A 20,769-nucleotide genomic window follows, 5' to 3' on the forward strand; every position below is an offset into this window, starting at 1 on the left:
TTTGCAACATCTGGAAGGGCACAGATTGGGAACCACTGTATTAGTGGTCTGCAAACTGTAGTCCTCCAGATGTTGCAAAACTACAACTCCAAGCATGCTGGGAGTTGTAGTTCGGCAACATCTGGCTCTAAAGATGTTGCCGAACTACTACTCCCAGCATGCCTGAGAATGTTTGGGAGTTGTGGTTTTGCAACAGCTGGAGGCACACTGGTTGGGAAACATTGTGTTTAACAGTGTTTACCAACCCGTGTGCCTCCAGCTGTTGCAAAACTATAACTACCAGCATGCATTGAGACTGTGCATGCTGGGAGTTGTAGTTTTGCAACAGCTGGAGGTCCCCCCCCCCCCCCTGTAAAAAGCCCCTCAAAATTTGTAACGCAATTTCTCCCGAGTACGGAGATACCACATATGTGGGCGCAAAGTGCTCTGGGGGCGCACAACAAGGCCCAGAAGGGAGAGTGCGTCATGTACATTTGAGGTGATTTGCACAGGGGTGGCTGATTGTTACAGCGGTTTTGACAAACGCAAAAAAAACAAAACCCCACATGTGACCCCATTTCGGAAACTACACCCCTCACGGAATGTAATGAGGGGTGCAGTGAGAATTTACACCCCACAGGTGTCTGATGGATCTTTGGAAGAGTGGGCTGTGCAAATTAAAAATGTTGTACAGCCCACTGTTCCAAAGATATGACAGACACCAGTGGGGGGTAAATGCTCACTTTACATCTTGTTACATTCCGCAAGGGGTCTAGTTTCCAAAATGGTATGCCATGTGGGGGTTATTTTGCTGTCCTGGCACCATATGGGCTTCCTAAATGCGACGTGCCCCCCGAGCAAAATTTGCTCTCAAAAAGCCAAATATGATTCCTTCTCTTCTGAGCATTGTAGTTCGCCCGTAGTGCACTTCAGGTCAACTTATGGGGTACCTCCATACTCAGAAGAGATGGGGTTACAAATTTTAGGGGGTATTTTCTGCTATTAACCCTTGCAAAAATGTGAAATTTGGGGGGGAAACACACCTTTTAGTGATTTTTTTTTTTTTACGTATGCAAAAGTCGTGAAACCCCTGTGGGGTATTAAGGCTCACTTTATTTCTTGTTACGTTCCACAAGGGGTCTAGTTTCCAAAATGGTATGCCATGTGTTTTTTTTTTTTGCTGTCCTGGCACCATAGGGGCTTCCTAAATGCGACATGCCCCCGAGCAAAATTTGCTCTCAAAAAGCCAAATATGACTCCTTCTCTTCTGAGCATTGTAGTTCACCCATAGTACACTTCAGGTCAACTTATGGGGTACCGCCATACTCAGAAGAGATGGGGTTACAATGTTTGGGGGGTATTTTCTGCTATTAACCCTTGCAAAAATGTGAAATTTGGGGGGAAACACACATTTTTGTGAAATTTTATTTTTATTTTTTTACATATGCAAAAGTCGTGAAACCCCTGTGGGGTATTAAGGCTCACTTTATTCCTTGTTACGTACCTCAAGGGGTCTAGTTTCCAAAATGGTATGCCATGTGGGGGATTTTTGCTGTTCTGGCACCATAGGGGCTTCCTAAATGCAACATGCCCCCCAAAAACCATTTAAAAAAAAACGTACTCTCCAAAATCCCCTTGTCGCTCCTTCGCTTCTGAGCCCTCTACTGCGCCCGCCGAACACTTTACATAGACATATGAGGTATGTGCTTACTCGAGAGAAATTGGGCTACAAATTGAAGTATACATTTTCTCCTTTTTCCCCTTGAAAAATACAAAAATTGGGTCTACAAGAACATGCAAGTGTAAAAAATGGAGATTGTGAATTTTCTCCTTCACTTTGCTGTTATTCCTGTGAAACATCTAAAGGGTTAAAACGCTGACTGAATGTCATTTTGAATACTTTGGGGGGTGCAGTTTTTATAATGGGGTCATTTGTTGGGTATTTCTAATATGAAGACCCTTCAAATCCACTTCAAACCTGAACTGGTCCCTGAAAAATTGTGAGTTTGGAAATTTTGTGAAAAATTGGAAAATTGCTGCTGAACTTTGAAGCCCCCTGGTGTCTTCCAAAAGTAAAAACACGTAAATTTTATGATGCAAACATAAAGTAGACATATTGTATATGTGAATAAAATTTTTTATTTTTTTTGGAATATCCATTTTCCTTACAAGCAGAGAGCTTCAAAGTTAGAAAAATGCAAAATTTTCAAATTTTTCATCAAATTTTGGGATTTTTCCCCAAGAAAGGATGCAAGATACCACAAAATTTTACCACTATGTTAAAGTAGAATATGTCACGAAAAAACAATCTCGGAATCAGAATGATAACTAAAAGCATTCCAGAGTTATTAATGTTTAAAGTGACAGTGGTCAGATGTGCAAAAAAATGGCCGGGTCCTGAGGTGTAAAATGGCTGGGTCCTTAAGGGGTTAAAGTTAACGCGGGGGCCGCCGCAGAGAGTTAACCGCCGGGATATCCTTGTGTCCTGAAAAGATTTTTTGGGACACAAGGATGTCCTGAATGTGACCCCTGCAGGCATGAAGCCTGGAGCAGGCGCTCCATGAGCGCCAATGATGATCCGGCCCTGCACAGAGCACCACACCAGTGTGAACACCTACCATATGCTTCCTGCTAGAGGGCTGGGAGAATGCTAGTAGGAAACCCATATGCAGTCTCCCAATTAAAAACGCCTGGGCCAAATGGGTGGAGTGAAGTGCTGTGTCAAAACATATGAAACCTGTGTGAGGGTTTGTTTTTTCAGGATAGGTTTACATTCTCAAAGTACCACTTTAACCCCTTAACGACGCAGGACGTATATTTACGTCCTGCGCCGGCTCCCGCGAGATGAAGCGGGATCGCGCCGTGATCCCGCATCATATCGCGTCGGTCCCGGCACTCATCAACGGCCGGGACCCGTGGCTAATACCACACATCGCCGATCACGGCCATGTGCGGTATTAACCCTTTAGAAGTGGCGGTCAAAGCTGACCGCCGCTTCTAAAGTAAAAGTGACCCGGCTGCTCAGTCGGGCTGTTCAGGTCCGCCGTGGTGAAATCGCAGCGTCCCGAACAGCTTACAGGACACCGGGAGGGCCCTTACCTGCCTCCTTGGTGTCCGATCGGCGAATGACTGCTCCGTGCCTGAGATCCAGGCAGGAGCAGTCAAGCACCGATAACACTGATCACATGCGTGTTAATACACGCCAGTGATCAGCATGAGAGATCAGTGTGTGCAGTGTTATAGGTCCCTATGGAACCTATAACAGTGCAAAAAAAAGTTTAAAAAAGTGTTAATAAAGGTCATTTAACCCCTTCCCTAATAAAAGTTTGAATCACCCCCCTTTTCCCATAAAAAAAATAAAACAGTGTAAAAAAATATAAAAATATGTGGTATCGCCGTGTGCGTAAATGTCCGAACTATAAAAATATATCATTAATTAAACCGCACGGTCAATGGCGTACGCGCGAAAAAATTCCAAAGTCAAAAAAGCGCATTTTTGGTCACTTTTTATACCATTAAAAAATTTATAAAAAGTGATCAAAAAGTCCGATCAAAACAAAAATCATACCGATAAAAACTTCAGATCACGGTGCAAAAAATGAGTCCTCATACCGCCCTGTACGTGCAAAAATAAAAAAGTTATAGGGGTTAGATGACATTTTTAAACGTATAAATTTTCCTGCATGTAGTCATGATTTTTTCCAGAAGTGCGACAAAATCAAACCTATATAAGTAGGGTATCATTTTAACCGTATGGACCTACAGAATAATGGTAAGGTGTAATTTTTACCAAAATATGCACTGTGTAGAAACGGAAGCCCCTAAAAGTTACAAAATGGCGTTTTTTCTTCAATTTTGTTGCACAATGATTTCTTTTTCCGTTTCGCCGTGCATTTTTGGGTAAAATGACTAATGTCACTGCAAAGTAGAATTGGCGACGCAAAAAATAAGCCATAATATGGATTTTTAGGTGGAAAATTGAAAGGGTTATGATTTTTAAAAGGTAAGGAGGAAAAAACGAAAGTGCAAAAACTGAAAAACCCTGAGTCCTTAAGGGGTTAGGTAACAAATATTTTTTTGATTGCTTGTTACTTTTATGTTTGGGAGGCAGGATGACAACAAAAAAAAAACATCAATTCTGGGATATGGGCACCATTTACCATTAGACTATGGCCATTCTACTGAAGTCCATGGACCTATCAGCAACATATTGGGCTGTACATCGGAATCCCTTTTTGATATATTGCTGACGTACAGTTCAAACCTGAGTGGGGTCTAAGGGAATAAGCTAATTGTAGTTTTTATGATTTTACACTTTATTACACTTTTCCCATATAAAATGGGATTTTATTAGGGTCCTGAAGGCTATGAAAACCTGTTGGCACTATATGATTTTATCATGGAAGGTATCCCCCTCTCTTTGTTTATGTTAAATATGCCATGGTGACTTTTAAGTTAAAAGGTACTGATTTTAATTAACCTAAGAAAATGCAAATCAGGTACTTTGGTAAGAATCTGTCAACTGCGTAAACTATTAAAAGAGCAGAGAATAAAAGAGCTTTAAGCCCTGGAGTCACATGATGCTTAGCTTTCCATGACTGTCATCAGACACATTGTACAGTGCATTTTTGTATTGGTGGATCTACTGTAGAGTGCATGGTTGTTTCCTATTCTGTGACTCAGGCATTAGTAGGGCAGAACACATGTTATCAGAGAATCGATCACCAATGCTTGGAATAGTATGTGGCATTATGATATCATGATGAAAATTATTCAGGCAGTACTGATGACTCTTTTACATGTACAAGTTACGGATTAGTGATGGCAGAGATATGGCTCTTTCTGGCTCTGTTACTCCAGATCACACTGGGAATTCTAAGCAACAGGATAAAACTAACCCTAAACAAGGAATAAATGGGCCGTCCAAACAACACAACACCTGGACTGAGGTTGGTGAGTAACTTAGACTAATGGCCACCATATAATTTTATGTCAGTGTAACACAGTAATTTTACATGTGTATTTGCTAACATTTTGAGGTGAACTCTTCTAGAAGCCATACTATTTGGTATTAGAACCAATCAAATACTTATGTAACATAGTAGACAATAATTGTTTGTGTTCTATACATGATTAAAACTTACATGATTGTGTGTGTGTTCACAATTGATGTGAGGATATAATTTAAAGGGGTACTCCGGCCCTAATACATCTTATCCCCCCGCAGCGCTTGAGGCTCCAAATATGTAGCGTGACAACCACGGGGCCAGAGTATCATGATGTCACACCTCGCCCCCTCAATACAAGTCTATGGGAGGGGGCAATGACAGATTGTGGGGGTCCCCAGCTGCGGGACCCCTGCGATCAGACATCTTAGATAGAGGATAAGATGTATTAGGGCCAGAGTACTCCTTTAAATGTGTATGATCCATATATCTGTCTTTCTATCTATTAGCTCTAAAAAATTGTCCCCAGATTATATCTCTGCTTATATCATTTTTATTTGCTCTCTAGGAATACAAGGGATGGTCAGAAAGTCTTTCATTGTCAATGATCTATAGATAACTGTTTTACTCTTACCTTATAATTGGTTTGAGGTTTCTGCTGACAGAGTTTGTTGGGCATCACAGAGCTGACCACATGTACTATGCTTTGTTTTGCTTTTTTGTCCTGAGAGAGTAAATTGATTGGGGCCTAGAGATAAAAGAGAAATGTGCAGTTACAAGAGTTTTCTACAGCAAGGGTCATGAGAGAGCAATAACAGTGAACTGGGTTCCGGTGACAGCAAATTGGCAATGAGAGACATGAATTACTTCAGATTTACACCGAGATAACATTTTACAAAAGATGTCTTTAAATTATATCAAGAACTTCTATGAAGGATGTGTGAGTATTAAGTGATAGCATAGCGTTCATATTGGCTTCTTCTGTACTGCACTTTAGTAGATGTCACAGTCAGAAATATAGACTAATTGCCACAGAAAATTGACTCCTACATTGTTCTGATCAAAAAGATAAAATTGTTACATTTAAGTATAATTAATTATAGAATTTTGGTAAAACTTATGAATATTTGTGTTAGGAAAGTGTATTGTGTTGGGGGTATGCGAGTTGGTCTTTTAGCTCTGTACTAATATTTTAACTAACTAGATAATTGTTTTCTTGAAGATAAAACTTGCTGTGCCATTCCAAAATAATGTGAAACAGCCCTCAGTTATTTATTTGCTAGGGTGTATCTGGAGATTTCTATCAACTGTATGTTAGCGATCAATGGCTTCAATGCTTTTCTACAATGCTGACATCTGTTTGATTTAATACAGTAAGCAATCGAGGCCTCCAGAGTCAGGCTGTTTACAGGAGCATACTGTGAACATTTTTCTAGCATCATTTCTATGTTGAATCTCGTCTATTTGTATTGTGCATGTCATTTTTATGCAACGAATGTATGTAAGTTATGTTTATTTTAATAATCAATTAGAATGTAATAAAAATAAAGAACATTACATGCTTCTGATATAATTACAAGATTACTTTAGAAAAACAATAACATTATTTATTTCTTTTAAGCTCAGACCTCCAACTGTGATCGGTCAGTTCCACACTCTTTTCTTTGGATCTGTGCGAATGTTTTTCCTTGGTGTCCTTGGTTTTGCTGTATATGGAAATGAGGCCTTGCATTTTAGCTGTGAGCCTGACAAGAGGGAAGTAAACCTCTTCTGCTACAACCAGTTTCGTCCGATAACGCCACAGGTAAGGCAAGATGGTTAATACTTATAAAACATCATATCAGTTGGCCATATATCCCTATAACCTCTTTAAAATGTTTCTTAAAATTAAGAAACAGCTATTTTGAAAAAGCATTTCCTTAACCAAAATAAATTCTATTCTTTTACAACACAATCAGGGGAGTAGGAACCCCCACAAATCTGGGGGGATAGCATTATAACTGGGGCGTATGAAAGGGGAGGGGCCAAAATGGATTGAATCACTCAATATTGCTTGGCGGTACCAAATTGAGCTTCATTTTTGCTTAATTTATATGTGCCCCTGTACAGTCATAATCTCCCCCACTGTAGCCAGTAATATGGCCCATGTACAGTCATAATGCCCACACTGTATCTACTATGCCCTCTGTACATGGTCATAATTCCCCCTGTGCAGTCGTTATGCCCACTCTGTTGCCGCTATGTCCCCTGTGCATTCGTTATGCCCCCACTGTATTTAATATGCCCTCTGTACACAGTCATAATGCCCCCTCTGTATCCTCTATGCCCCTGTACACAGTCATAATGCCCCCTCTGTAGCCAGTAATATGCCCTCTGTACTGCACAGTGGGCATTATGACTACAGAGGGGAATAGAGGCTACAGAGGGGGTCTTATGACTGTACAGAGGGCTCATTCTGTGTATAGGGGACATACTACTGGCTACAGAGGAGGCATAATGACTGCATAGGAGCCATAGTGGCTTCATAGGAGGCATTATGTCCCCCTCTGTATCCACTATAACCCCTGTAGAATCAAAATGCCCCCGATAGCTCCCCCTCTTTAGTCAGTAGCCAGATATTATATGCCCTCTCTATATTTATAATGACCTCTCAGAGACCCCAATCATGATGTAGATGTGGTGTACATTATTCACACAAGTACCTGCCTGTACACACACAACTCAATTCCTCCAAGGCACTTGTACAGGAACTTGCCACATTCTGCTGCTGAATGCTGCTGCCCAGTCCCGCCTTCTCTCGCATGTCCTTACAGGTCACATGATAAGAGGTCATGTAATCTGTTCTTCCTTCTCGGCGTCGACACTGCAGGATTCAATTGTACAGTCAGATGGTACAATGCCCCCATAGGTAGGTGTAGGCGCCCATATTGCCCCCATAGCTAGGTGTACCCCCCCATAGGTAGGTGTAGGCTCCCGGCTCCCATATTGCCCCCATAGGTCGAGGTAGTCCCCCATAGGTAGGGGTAGGCCCCCAGAGGTAGAGGTAGGCCTCCATAGGTAGATGTAGGCCCCCATAGGTTGGTGTAGGCCCTCATAGGTAGGTGTAGGTCCCCATATTGCCCCAATAGGTAGGCATAGGCCCCCACATTGCCCCCATAGGTAGGTGTAGGCTCCCATATTGTCCCCATAGGTAGGTGTAGGCCCCCATACTACATATTGCCCCCATAGGTAGATGTAGGCCCCCCATACTACATATTGCCCCATAGGTAGGTTTAGGTCTCCCTAGGTAGCTGTAGGCCCCCGTAGGTAGGTGTAGGCCCCCCTAGGTAGGTGTAGCCCCATATTACCCCCATAGGTAGGTATAGGCCCCCACATTGCCTCCATAGGTAGATGTAGGCCCCCATACTACATATTGCCCCCATGGGTAGGTTTAGACCGCCATAGGTAGGTGTAGGCCACCATAGGTAGGTGTGGGCCCCCATAGGTAGGTGAAGGCCCCCAGAGGTAGATGTAGGCTTTCATTTTGCCCCCCAAAGTAGATGTAGGCCCCCATAGGTAGATGTAGGCCCCATATTGCCCCCATAAGTACATGTAGACCCCATATTGCCCCCATAAGTAGATGTAGGCCCCCATAATCCCCACATAATTAGATGTAGGCCCCATAAGTAGATGTAGACCCTCATAGTGCCCCCATAAGTAGATGTAGGCTCCCATGGTGCCCCATAAGTAGATGTAGGCCCCCATATGTAGATGTAGGCCTCCATATTGCCCCCATAAGTAGATGAAGGCCCCCATAAGTAGATGTAGGCCCCCATAAGTAGATGTAGGCCCCCATATTTCCCCCATAGCTAGATGTAGGTCCCCAGTGCCACCATTGGTAGATATAGGCCCCCCAGTGCCCCCACTGGTAGGTGTAGGCCCCCAGTGCCCCCACTGGTAGGTGTAGGCCCCCAGTGCCCCCACACTGGTAGGTGTAGGCCCCCAGTGCCCCCATAGTTAGGTGTAGGCCCCCTATGCCCCCACAAACATACTGCCTCCAGCCATGTATACAATATGGCTGGAATATGGCTGCAGGCAGTATGTCTGTGTACTGACCCACCTCTGTGCTCCAATCTCACTGCTCCTTCGGTCTGGGACCTATGAGCTATAGCAGCAGGTCCCTGGACTGGAGGAGCAGTGAAGGCATTGTGCTGTGGCGGTATAATTACTTGGCCGGCTGCCTGTCTTCCTGCTTCGTGGCATTCCTTCTGCCCGGGCTCACACAGGCATGTAAGTGACGTGCCTGCGTGCACCGCCTACTGGCAGCCTCCATTCTTTTAAAGTAGCCGCACGCTCGTCCCGCGGCAGAAGGCTGGGACATCCCTGCATCTCCCTGACGCTGACTCCTTCTCCTCTCCCTTCCGTTCGCAATCTCAACTTTGCCTGCAGTCTCACTTTTTAAGTTGGGACTGCGGGCAAAACTGGGAGGGATTCGGTAATTATCGGTCCCCCCACATGATTTCCTGGGGGGATGTGTAAATAGCAAAGTGTCTTATAATTATACAATGTATTAAAAGGAACAATGTATTCAAAGTTTTGTTTGATGACAGGTACTCTTTAACCCCTTAAGGACCCAGAGTTTTTCCGTTGTTGCATTTTCGTTTTTTCCTCCTTACCTTTAAAAAATCATAACTCTTTCAATTTTTCACCTAAAAATACATATGATGGCTTATTTTTTGCGCCACCAATTATACTTTGTAATGATGTCAGTCATTTTACCCAAAAATCTACAGCGAAACAGAAAAAAAAATCATTGAGAGACAAAATTGAAAAGAAAAACGCCATTTTGTAATTTTGGGGGCTTCCGTTTCCACACAGTAAATTTTTCGGTACAAATGACACCTTCTCTTTATTCTGTAGGTCCATACGGTTAAATTGATACCCTAATTATGTAGGTTTGATTTTGTCGTACTTCTGGAAAAAATCTAAACTACATGCAGGAAAATGTATACGTATAAAATTGTCATCTTCAGACCCATATAACTTTTGATTTTTCCGCATATGGGGCGGTATGAGTGCTCATTTTTTGCGCCGTGATCTGAAGTTTTTAGCGGTACAATTTTTGCATTGATAGGACTTTTTGATCGCTTTTTATTCATTTTTTAATTATATAAAAAGTGACCAAAAATGCACTATTTTGGACTTTGGAATTTTTTTGTGCATACGCCATTGACCGTGCGGTTTAATTAATGATATATTTTTATAATTCGGACATTTCTGCACGCGGCGATACCACATATGTAGATTTTTATTTACACAGTTTTTTTAATGGGAAAAGGGGGGATGATTCAAACTTTTATTAGGGGAGGGGTTAAATGATATCTATTCAGTTTTTTTTCACTTTTACTATAACACTGCACACACTGATCTTTTACATTGATCAGTGGTTTCTCATAAGAAACCACTGATCGATGATTCTGCCGCTTGACTGCTCATGCCTGGATCTCAGGCACTGAGCAGTCATTCGGCGATCGGACAGCGAGGAGGCAGGTAGAGATCCTGCGGCTGTCATATAAGCTGTTCGGGATGCCGCGATTTCGCCATGGCGATCCCGAACAGCCCCTTGAGCTAACCGGCATGGGTTCACTTTCATTTTAGACGTGGCGTTCAACTTTGAACGCCGCTTCTAAAGGGTTAATAGCGCCCGGCACCGCGATCGATGCCACGTGCTATTAGCCACGGGTCCCAGCCGTTGTTAGAGGCCGGGCCCGACCCGCTATGGAACGGGAGCGGACTCAGGACGCACAGGTACGCCCTGGGTCCTTAACAGGCTAAAGGGGTACTCGGGTGGAAAACATTTTTTTTAAATCAACTGGTGCCAGAAATGACTGTTAATGACTTTTATTTAAAAAGTCCTTTTTTTCAGTACTTTTTAGCAGCTGTATGCTACAGAGGAAATTCTTTTCTTTTTGAATTTCTTTTTTGTCTTGTCCACAGTGCTCTCTGCTGACACCTGATGCCCCTATCAGGAACTGTCCAGAACAGGAGAAAATCCCCATAGCAAACCTATGCTGCTCTGGACAGTTCCTGACACGGACAGATGTGTCAGCAGAGAGCACTGTGGACAAGACATAAAAGTAATTAAAAAAGAAAATAATTTCCTCAGTAGCATACAGCTGCTAAGAAGTACTGGAAGTTAAAAATTTTTTTTTAAATATGAGTAATTTACAAATCTGTTTAAAGGGGTATTCCGGGCAAAAACATCTTATCCCCTATCCAAAGGATAGTAGATAAGATGTCTGATCGCGGGGGGCCCGCCGCTGGGATCCCCCGCGATCTCCCTGCAGCTGCCCGCATTCTATGCGTAGCTGCGACTGAAGTTTCGGAAACCTCTGGGCTTCCGAGACGGAGACATGATGTCACGCCACGCCCCCTCCATTCATGTCTATAAGAGGGGGCGATGCGCCCCCTCCCATAGAAATGAATGGAGGGGGCGTGGTGTGATGTCACATCCCCGTCTCCGAAGCCCGGAGGTTTCCAAAATTTCAGACGCAGCTACGCATAGAATGCGGGCTGCTGCAGGGAGATCGCGGGGGTAAGATGTTTTTGCCCGGAATAGCCCTTTAACTTTCTGGGGCCAGTTGATTTAAAAAAAAAAAAATGTTTTCCACTGGAGTACCCCTTTAAGTGCCTGGGAGAGATTTGGATCTCATGTAACTAGGTTGTAGAAGGTTGGTGTTGGGTTGATACATCTGCAGTATCTGACTCTCTATTTTTTTTTTTTTTTTTATGAAAAGCTGTTTTTTTTAAACAGGAAATATTATGCATAAAATATAGTAATGCTCATAGTTGCAGACTTCGCATTTGAACAGGTTGGCTTAGTTAGATGTTGAATGCCTTCTGATGGTTAAAACCAGCTGCAAAATCCCCCCCCCCCCCAAAAAAGCCCAACATCCATTAAAATTATCACAATATTACATCCTCCCATAATAATGTACTAAAATAAAATAAAAAGATTACATACAGAAAATAGAAACTGATTTAAAAAAAAGTACATGTTTCAGTATCTGCCTCTAATCAGTAAAAAACTATAAACAAAAAAAGTAGGCAACACATTTACTCACCTATTTTTCCTGCTTCTACCACACTAAGTTTCAGGACTCTGTTCACTTTCTGCTAAGGTCTCCTACCTCTAGACATATGCCTTTGTCACAGGATAATCAATGTTATTCATTAAACATTTCTCAGATTTTAATGCTATGCCTGATCAGTGAATTTTCTGCATTTAAGTGTTGCACATGGCAACAGAAGATGCTTATATAATACTAGTTATTATAAATCAGTAGCAGTCATTTTAAAAACACTACACCAGTGCCACCCCCAGGCCAGTCCAAAAAGTAATACTGTGAAGGGTCTGATGCCTGCTGGTAAATTATGAGCCATATTCTATTTCACACAGTTCTCAATGGTTTGTGTTTAAATTTTCCAAAACTGTACACAAATATTAGGGAAAGAGAGTTAAAGGGGTACTCCCGTAGAAAAATTTATTTTTTAAATCAACTGGTGCCAGAAAGTTAAACAGATTTGTAAATTACTTCTATTTAAAAATCTTAATCCTTCCAGTACTTTTTAGGGGCTGTATACTACAGAAGAAATGCTTTTCTTTTTGGATTTCTCTTATGTCACGACCACAGTGCTGCTCTGCTGTCCATTTTTGGAACTGTCCAGAGCAGGAGAAAATCCCCATAACAAACATATGCTGCTTTGGACAGTTCCTAAAATGGACAGCAGAGGTACTAGAAGGTGCAGGGTTTTTGGGAAAAAATACAATCCCAGATAAAGGACAGGATAGGAATAGAGCCGTACCTGATGGAGATGAGCAGCAGGGAATGCAATGGCATGTCCCTGCTTTGCGCTGTGACAGCGCTAGAAGATGAGACGATGAGCGGGCAGTAGGCGGGGGGGGGGGGGGGAATCATACATATACACATGGGAGAATAAAATGAATATACTTAAGGGGGAATGTGATTATACAGTAAGGAACACTGAAGTGTAAAAACCCAGCCGGGAGCCCTGAATGGCTCATCTGCACCGGCCATTCAGGGCTCCCGGCAAGGAATTTAAAAATGAAAGTAAAATACATTGTACATCGCAGGGAGCGCAGCATGCCATCCGCCCCCCTGTTTAATAACTTTTAATCGTATTGGGTCTGAGAAGTGAGACCTGGTGTGATCAATCCCTCAGCCCCTGTACTACAACCCCCATCATGGAACAGAGTCTGTTCCCTGATGGGGGTTGTTGTACAAACACTAATGTAACTTCCCTAGCCACCGACAGACTCCTGCAGCCGGGAATTACTACTTTCATCATGGAAATAAGTCTGTTCCATGATGGGAGTAGTAGTGGTCCCTCAGCACTGCAGGAGTCTGCTGATGTCACCTCTTCTGAACATGCTCAGAAGTAATAACGGATATTATAAACCAGGTGCAAACGGATGACATAAAGGCTCCTCCATTTGCCATATACTTCAATGTTAAAAATAACAGCCGTTAATTTACCTGTTTCTTGTGACGGAAGAAAAATTAGTGCATGTGCCGTTTTTTCTTCAGTCACAAATAACGTCTGTTGTTCATGTTATAACAGGTCATAATGGATAATCAAAAAATCCCATAGACTTTAATGGGATTTTGTAATGGCCGTGTAACATCCGTTTTTAAAGGACAACTGTAGTGGTACACTTTTATATATGCCCGTGCCCGGGCCTTAAAAATAAAATAAACTTCCCCGTCCCCAGGAAGTGGAATGACGTCAGCACTGCCGGACCGTGAGGCCTGTGCCGGACCAACGGGGGCTCGTAGGAAGGTATGTATGAGTTTATTTTGTTTATTTTTGAGGCCCGGGCACGGGCCACATTTTTTATTTGTTGCATTGTTAAAAATTAATTAGCTTACTTATAGTTTAAAGCACAGGTGTCAAACACAAGGCCCGCCAGACCTCGTCATGTGGCCCGCGTAGCCGCCGCCGGCCACCAGCCTTCACCAACGTCTGCCCTCTAGCGATCCTCCTTCGGTCCTCCTGGTCCTCCGACTCTATGGTTGTACGCACGGGACGTCAGTGATGTCCTGTGCGTACAACCATAGAGACGTGGGAGGACCAGGAGGACGGGAGGATCATCGCAGGAGGACTCTCTCCGGCCGGGGCCTGGTAAGTGACCGGCGGCGCGTTATCTTCTTCTCTTCAGCGTTCCGGTCACCGCTCGACCGGTCCTGGCACCTACTGCTATGGTTCATAGGCCATAGCAGTAGATTGTGACCCCGGGCCGGAGGAGTGGTGACCGGATCACAGTGGGGGCAGCACACAGACATACAGCCTCCAGCCATACACTGTATATGGCTGGAGGCTGTATGTCTGTGGGGAGGGAGGGGGTGGGGTGCTGCCACCTAATGTGGGGGGAAGTATACTGCCAACTAATGTGGGGGAACATGCTGCCAACTAATGTGGGGGAACATGCTGCCTACCTAATGTGGAGGGAACTATACTGCCTACCTAATGTGGGGGGAACTGTACTGCCAACCTAATGTGGGGGAACTATACTGCCAACCTAATGTGGGGGGAACTATACTGCCAACCTAATGTGGGGGGAACTATACTGCTAACCTAATGTGGGGGAAACTATACTGTCAACCTAATGTAGGGGAACATGCTGCCAACTAATGTGGGGGAACATGCTGCCTACCTAATGTGGGGGGAACTATACTGCCTACCTAATGTGGGGGGAACTATACTGCAAACCTAATGTGGGGGGAACTATACTGCCAACCTAATGTGGGGGGAACTATACTGCCAACCTAATGTGGGGGAACTATACTGCCAACCTAATGTGGGGGAACATGCTGCCAACTAATGTGGGGGAACATGCTGCCTACCTAATGTGGGGGGAACTATACTGCCTACCTAATGTGGGGGGAACTATACTGCCAACCTAATGTGGGGGAACATGCTGCCTACTAATGTGGGGGAACATGCTGCCTACCTAATGTGGGGAGAACTATACTGCCTACCTAATGTGGGGGGAACTATACTGCCAACCTAATGTGGGGGAACATGCTGCCTACTAATGTGGGGGAAACTACAAGGTACTGTACATTGCGGTAGGAGGGGTAGTCTTATATGGCGAGTATATCCCAAACTCTACATTTTAACTGTAAAAGTTGGGGGTCGTCTTATACACCCAGTCGTCTTATACGCCGGCATATACGGTATGTGGAGGGGGGGGGGGAGGGGTCCTACAGATACAACCGGCCCTTTGAGGGTGACCAAACTGCTGATGCGGTCCCCGATGAATTTGAGTTTGACACCCCTGGTTTAAAGGAAAAAACATATAAATACCATATATGCATAAAATTGAAAAAAAAAAACATACATATTTGTTCACAAATTGAAAGGGGGCTTCATTTTTTTGTTATAGGTGCAACAATCTGGTGGTGCTGAGCTGCAGCAGCATGCTTCCTTCCCTCAGTATCTTGCATCAGAATTAGGAATTAAAAACCAAGAATGTGCCCAAAGCGTAGAAGACCCACAGATTTCATTATACTTTTTCACTGTTGATATTCCTCTTCTGGTTTCGGTTTAGGAATAATGATACAAAACACACTAGTGTGAAAGTGCCTTTAACCCCTTAAGGATGCAGGGCATACATGTACGCCCTGTGCCTGCTCCCCTTCCATGACGCAGACTCAGGAGCTGAGCCTGCATCATAGAGGGGTGGTGATGCCCGGCATTAACACCTCAATGTCAAAGTTGATCGCAGCATCTAAAATAACATTAAAAGTCACGACAGCTCAGTGAAGCTGATCGGGATCACTGCAGTTTCCTGGTAAGCTGAGAGGATTGCAGGAGGGCCCTTACCTGCCTCCTTGCCTTCCGAACGGTGGCTCAATGCTCGAAGAAGCCTCAGCAGCCTGGAACAATCGAGCAACAATAACACTGATCAATGCTATAGCATAGAACAGTGTATGCAATCTAATGATTGCATGTTATAGTGTAAATAAAAAGTTTGAATAACCCCCTTTTTCCCATAGAAAAAATATGTAAACAAAAATAAACATGTGGTAGCACCACGTGCGTAAATGTCTGAACTATAAAAATATAATGTTAATTAAACCGTAAGGACAATGACGTATACATAAAAAAAAATTCAAGGTCAAGAATTCCGTATTTTTGGTCACTCTGTATACACTAAAAAAATTTTATAAAAAGCGATCAAAAAGTCCCATCAAAATAAAAATGGTACCGATAAATACTAGAGATCACAGCACAAAAAAATTAGCCCCCCACACATCCCTGTATACGGAAAAATAACAAGTTATAGGGGTCAGAAAAGAACACCACTCCATTTTTCTCTTAGGGCACAGTGTGTGGCAGGGATATATTCAGAGGGTACAGTGTGTGGCAGTATTATATTCAGGGGCCCAGTGTGTGATGGTAGTATATTCAGGAGCACAGTGTGTGGCAGTATATTCTGGGGCACAATGTGTGGCAGTATTATATTCTGGGGCACAGTGTGTTAGTATTATATGCTAGGGCCCAGTATGTGGCAGTATTATATTCAGGGGCACAGTGTGTGGCAATATTATATTCATAGTGCAAGGTGTGTGGCAGTAGTATATTCAGAGTACAATGTGTGTGGAGGTATTATATTCTTAGGCACAATGTGTGGCAGTATTATATTTTTAAGCACAGTGTGTGGCAGTATTATATTCTGGGGCACAGTGTGTGGCAGGATTATATTCAGGGGCACTGTGTGTGGCAGTATTATATATAGGGGCAGTGTGTGGTAGTATTATATTCAGGGTCACAGTGTGTGGCAGTATTATATTCAGGGGCACAGTGTGTGGCAGTATTATATTCATAGTGCAAGGTGTGTGGCAGGAGTATATTCTGAGTGCACTATGTGTGGCAGTATTATATTCTGAGGCACAGTGTGTGGCAGTATTATATTCTGGGGCACAGTGTGTGGCAGTATTATATTCATGGGCACAGTGTGTGGCAGTATTATATTCAGGGGAACAGTGTGTGGCAGTATTATATTCAGAGGGCACGGTGTCTGGCAGGGTTATATTATTATTATTGTTTTCATATAGAGGATCAGAATCTATTTGGGCATTAAATGGGCACTGTCAGATATAAAAAGCTTTGATATGTTATAAAGCATTGCAAAATATGCAAAACATGGAAAACAAATATGCAAAATATGGAAAACATTTTTTTTAATCAACTGGTGCCAGAAAGTTAAACAGATGTGTAAATTACTTCCATTAAAAAATCTTTACCCTTCCAGTACTTATTAGCAGCTGTATGCTAAAGGGGAAATTCTTTCTTTTTGAATTTCTTTTTTTGTCTTGCCCATAGTGCTCTCTGCTGACACCTGATGCCTGTATCAGGAACTGTCCAAAGCAGGAGAAAATCCCCATAGCAAACCTATGCTGCTCTGGACAGTTCCTGACACTGACAGAAGTGTCAGCAGAGAGCACGGTGGACAAGACAAAAAAGAAATTCAAAAAGAATAGAATTTCCTCTGTAGCATTCAGCTGCTAAAAAGTACTGGAAGGGTAAAGATTTTTTAATAGAAGTAAGTTACAAATCTTTCTGGCACCAGTTCATAAGAATAAATAAATAAATAAAAATCAACCTGAGTACCCCTTTAAGCTATAGTTTTTGGAGCACATTGTTACATCTTAAGCTATTTTTTTTTTTATCTTAAGGACATGCCCTCTTTTCAGACCCAGGGGAGAAATGTAAAAAAAAATTTGCATAAAACTCATTTGGGGAGATTTAACAAATCCTATGTAAAGTAAAGATTGACCAGTTGCCCATATCAACCAATCAGCATGCTTCTTTCATTAAAAAGAAAAATGAAAGAAGAAATCTGATTGGTTGCTATTGGCAACTGGTCAACTTTTCCTCAGAGATTTTGATAAATTTCCCCCATTGTGAATGTGCTGAAAGTCATGCATGAGTTTTGGCACAATTTGCACCAAAATTGCAGCAGAATTATGGCGCGTGTGCAATAGTAAATCTAGTGTAATGTGACTGTAATGCACTACACTGAAAAAACAAACCTTTATTTACAAAAGTGTAAATTGGCATCATTTGAAAGTTGTATTTTCCTTTTTGTCAAATATCAGATCAGAGCACAAAAGGTAAACCTGTTTGAGAGGTTTTACAGCATTATCCTGACTAGATCCAATTATTTTTGTTCAAAATATATGTACTTCAAATATTGCTTGACTCAAAAAAAAATAAAAGTCACTTTACAATTTTGATCCAAAGAAAAGCAACACCTCTGTTAATTGTATACTTAATTATAGCATTATTTTATATGTGTTTACTATAAGTAGAAAAGTAAAAATGCATCTTTTTTTTCTATAGGTATTTTGGGCCCTACAGCTTGTTACCGTGTTAGTTCCAGGAGCAGTTTTCCATCTCTATGCAGCCTGTAAAAGTATTGATCAAGAAGATATTCTCCAGAAGCCAGTGTACACAGTTTTTTATATAATATCTGTACTGTTAAGGATTACTTTGGAAGTAGTAGCCTTTTGGCTACAGAGTCATCTTTTTGGCTTTCAGGTGAATCCAATCTTTAAATGTGATGCAGGAAGCCTAGATAAAAAATATAATTTTACCAGATGCATGGTACCGGAACACTTTGAGAAAACAATCTTTCTAATTGCTATGTATACATTTACTGTAATTACAATGGTACTGTGTGTAGCTGAAATTTTTGAGATATTGTGTAGGCGTTTGGGATACTTAAACAATGAGTAACCTACCGCCTGTACCACATATTACATTTTTGGCACTTAATTAGGTAATGATGCCTAAAATTCAACAATGCATGACATTTCTGCAATTTTACTGCAGGAATTTATGTGCGCTATATGTATTGGTATGGCCAACATGTATTCGATTGTAAATACACAGCTCAAGAAAATAAAGGGAACCCCAACATAACACATCCTAGATCTGAATGAATGAACTAATCGTATAAAATACTTTCGTCTTTACATAGTTGAATGTGCCGACAACAAAATCACACAAAAATTATCAATGGAAATCAAATTTATTAACCCACGGAGGTCTGGATATGGAGTCACACTCAAAATCAAAATGGAAAACCCCACTACAGGCTGATCCAACTTTGATGTAATGTCCTTAAAACAAGTCAAAATGAGGCTCAGTAGTGTGTGTGGCCTCCATGTGCCAGTATGACCTCCCTACAACACCTGGGCATGCTCCTGATGAGGTGGCGGATGGTCTCCTAAAGGAAAGTCCTCCCAGACCTGGACTAAAGCATCCGCCAACTCCTGGACAAACAGTGGGGCAATGTGGCATTGGTGGAGCACGACATGATGTCCCAGATGTGCTCAATTGGATTAAGGTCTGGGGAACGGGCGGGCCAATCCATAGCATCAATGTCTTCTTCTTGCAGGAACTGCTGACACACTCCAGCCACATGAGGTCTAGCATTGTCTTGCATTAGGAGGAACCCAGGGCCAACCGCACAAGGGCAAACCGCACCAGCATATGGTCTAACAAGGGATTTGAGGATCTCATCTCGGTACCTAATGGCAGTCAGACTATCTCTGGCAACCACATGGAGGGCTGTGCGGCCCCCCCCCAAAGAAATGCAACCCCACACCATTACTGACCCACCGCCAAATCGGTCATGCTGGAGGATGTTGCAGGCAGCAGAATGTTCTCCTTGGTGTCTCCAGACTCTGTCACGTCTGTCACCGGCTTTCATCTGTGAAGAGCACAGGGCGCCAGTGGCGAATTTGCCAATCTTGGTGTTCTCTGGCAAATGCCAAACATCTTACACGGTGTTGGGCTGTAAGCACAACCCCCACCTGTGGATGTCGGGCCCTCATACCACCCTCATGGAGTCTGTTTCTGACCATTTGAGTTGACACATGCACATTTGTGGCCTGCTGGAGGTCATTTTGCAGGGCGCTGACAGTGCTCCTCCTTGCACAAAGGTGGAGATAGTGGTCCTGCTGCTGGGTTGTTGCCCTCCTACTGCCTCCTTCATGTCTCCTGATGTACTGGCCTGTCTCCTGGTAGCGCCTCCATGTTCTGGGAACTATGCTGACAGACCCAGCAAACCTTCTTGCCACAGCTTGCATTGATGTGCCATCCTGGATGAGCTGCACTACCTGAGCCACTTGTGTGGGTTGTAGACTCCATCTCATACTACCGCTAGAGTGAAAGCACCGCCAATACATCAGCCAGGAAGCATAGGAACTGAGAAGTGGTCTGTGGTCACCACCTGCAGAACCACTCCTTTATTGGGAGTGTCTTGCTAATTGCCTATAATTTCCACCTGTTGTCTGTTTCATTTGCACAACAGCATGGGAAATTGATTGTCAATCAGTGTTGCTTCCTGAGTGGACAGTGTGATTTCACAGAAGTGTGATTGACTTGGAGTTACATTGTGTTGTTTAAGTGTTCCCTTTATTTTTTGGAGCAGTGTATGTAAATATTCAGCTTAAATATACTGTACATATATATATATATATATATATATATATATATATATATATATTTATATATATATTGTGGCTGAAGGGTTGGTGGAAAAGTTCCAAGATTGATTTGCAAAGTACATTTTCAGGTGATGATAAAGTAGTATTAACATTTACATGACTCTTAGAAAGCAAAGGTTTATTGCTGTGATGAAATTGAGTTTAATTTTCTTTAGTTTACCAATAAGGTTGACCAGCAGAAATTGTTTCTTTCTGGCAAAAAAGTTGCTAAGAAGAACAATTCTCACCACTAATATTTTCTTTATTACATACTAAATTTG

At 42.6% G+C, this 20,769-nt stretch overlaps 1 protein-coding gene and 1 long non-coding RNA gene across 4 annotated transcripts in view; one reads left to right on the forward strand and one right to left on the reverse strand.

Moving 5' to 3' along the window:
• Positions 1-20,769, reverse strand: part of LOC130362562 (uncharacterized) — a 79,757-nt gene that overhangs the window by 8,295 nt on the left and 50,693 nt on the right. For all 3 annotated transcript variants that reach the window (XR_008891460.1, XR_008891461.1, XR_008891462.1), the window contains exons 3-4: positions 18,362-18,566; positions 5,560-5,673 (exon numbers count right to left, since the gene is read on the reverse strand). This is a non-coding gene — a long non-coding RNA (uncharacterized LOC130362562). The remainder of the gene's footprint in view (positions 1-5,559; positions 5,674-18,361; positions 18,567-20,769) is intronic.
• GJE1 (gap junction protein epsilon 1) lies at positions 5,566-18,858 on the forward strand. Its single transcript, XM_056567245.1, has 3 exons — positions 5,566-5,865; positions 6,547-6,729; positions 18,336-18,858. Exons 1-3 carry the CDS (start codon positions 5,827-5,829, stop codon positions 18,729-18,731), a joined length of 618 nt encoding a protein of 205 aa, XP_056423220.1. The 5' UTR covers positions 5,566-5,826; the 3' UTR covers positions 18,732-18,858.

Source organism: Hyla sarda, chromosome 3, assembly GCF_029499605.1.
Source record: "Hyla sarda isolate aHylSar1 chromosome 3, aHylSar1.hap1, whole genome shotgun sequence".
In the NCBI taxonomy this organism is placed as follows: Eukaryota; Metazoa; Chordata; class Amphibia; order Anura; family Hylidae; genus Hyla; species Hyla sarda.

Coding starts and splice junctions, on each gene's coding strand:
- GJE1 (XM_056567245.1), top strand. CDS start 5,827: ATGTCTTTAAATTATATCAAGAACTTCTATGAAGGATGT. Junction 5,866..6,546: donor AGAACTTCTATGAAGGATGT/GTGAGTATTAAG, acceptor ATTTCTTTTAAG/CTCAGACCTCCAACTGTGAT. Junction 6,730..18,335: donor TTCGTCCGATAACGCCACAG/GTAAGGCAAGAT, acceptor TTTTTTCTATAG/GTATTTTGGGCCCTACAGCT.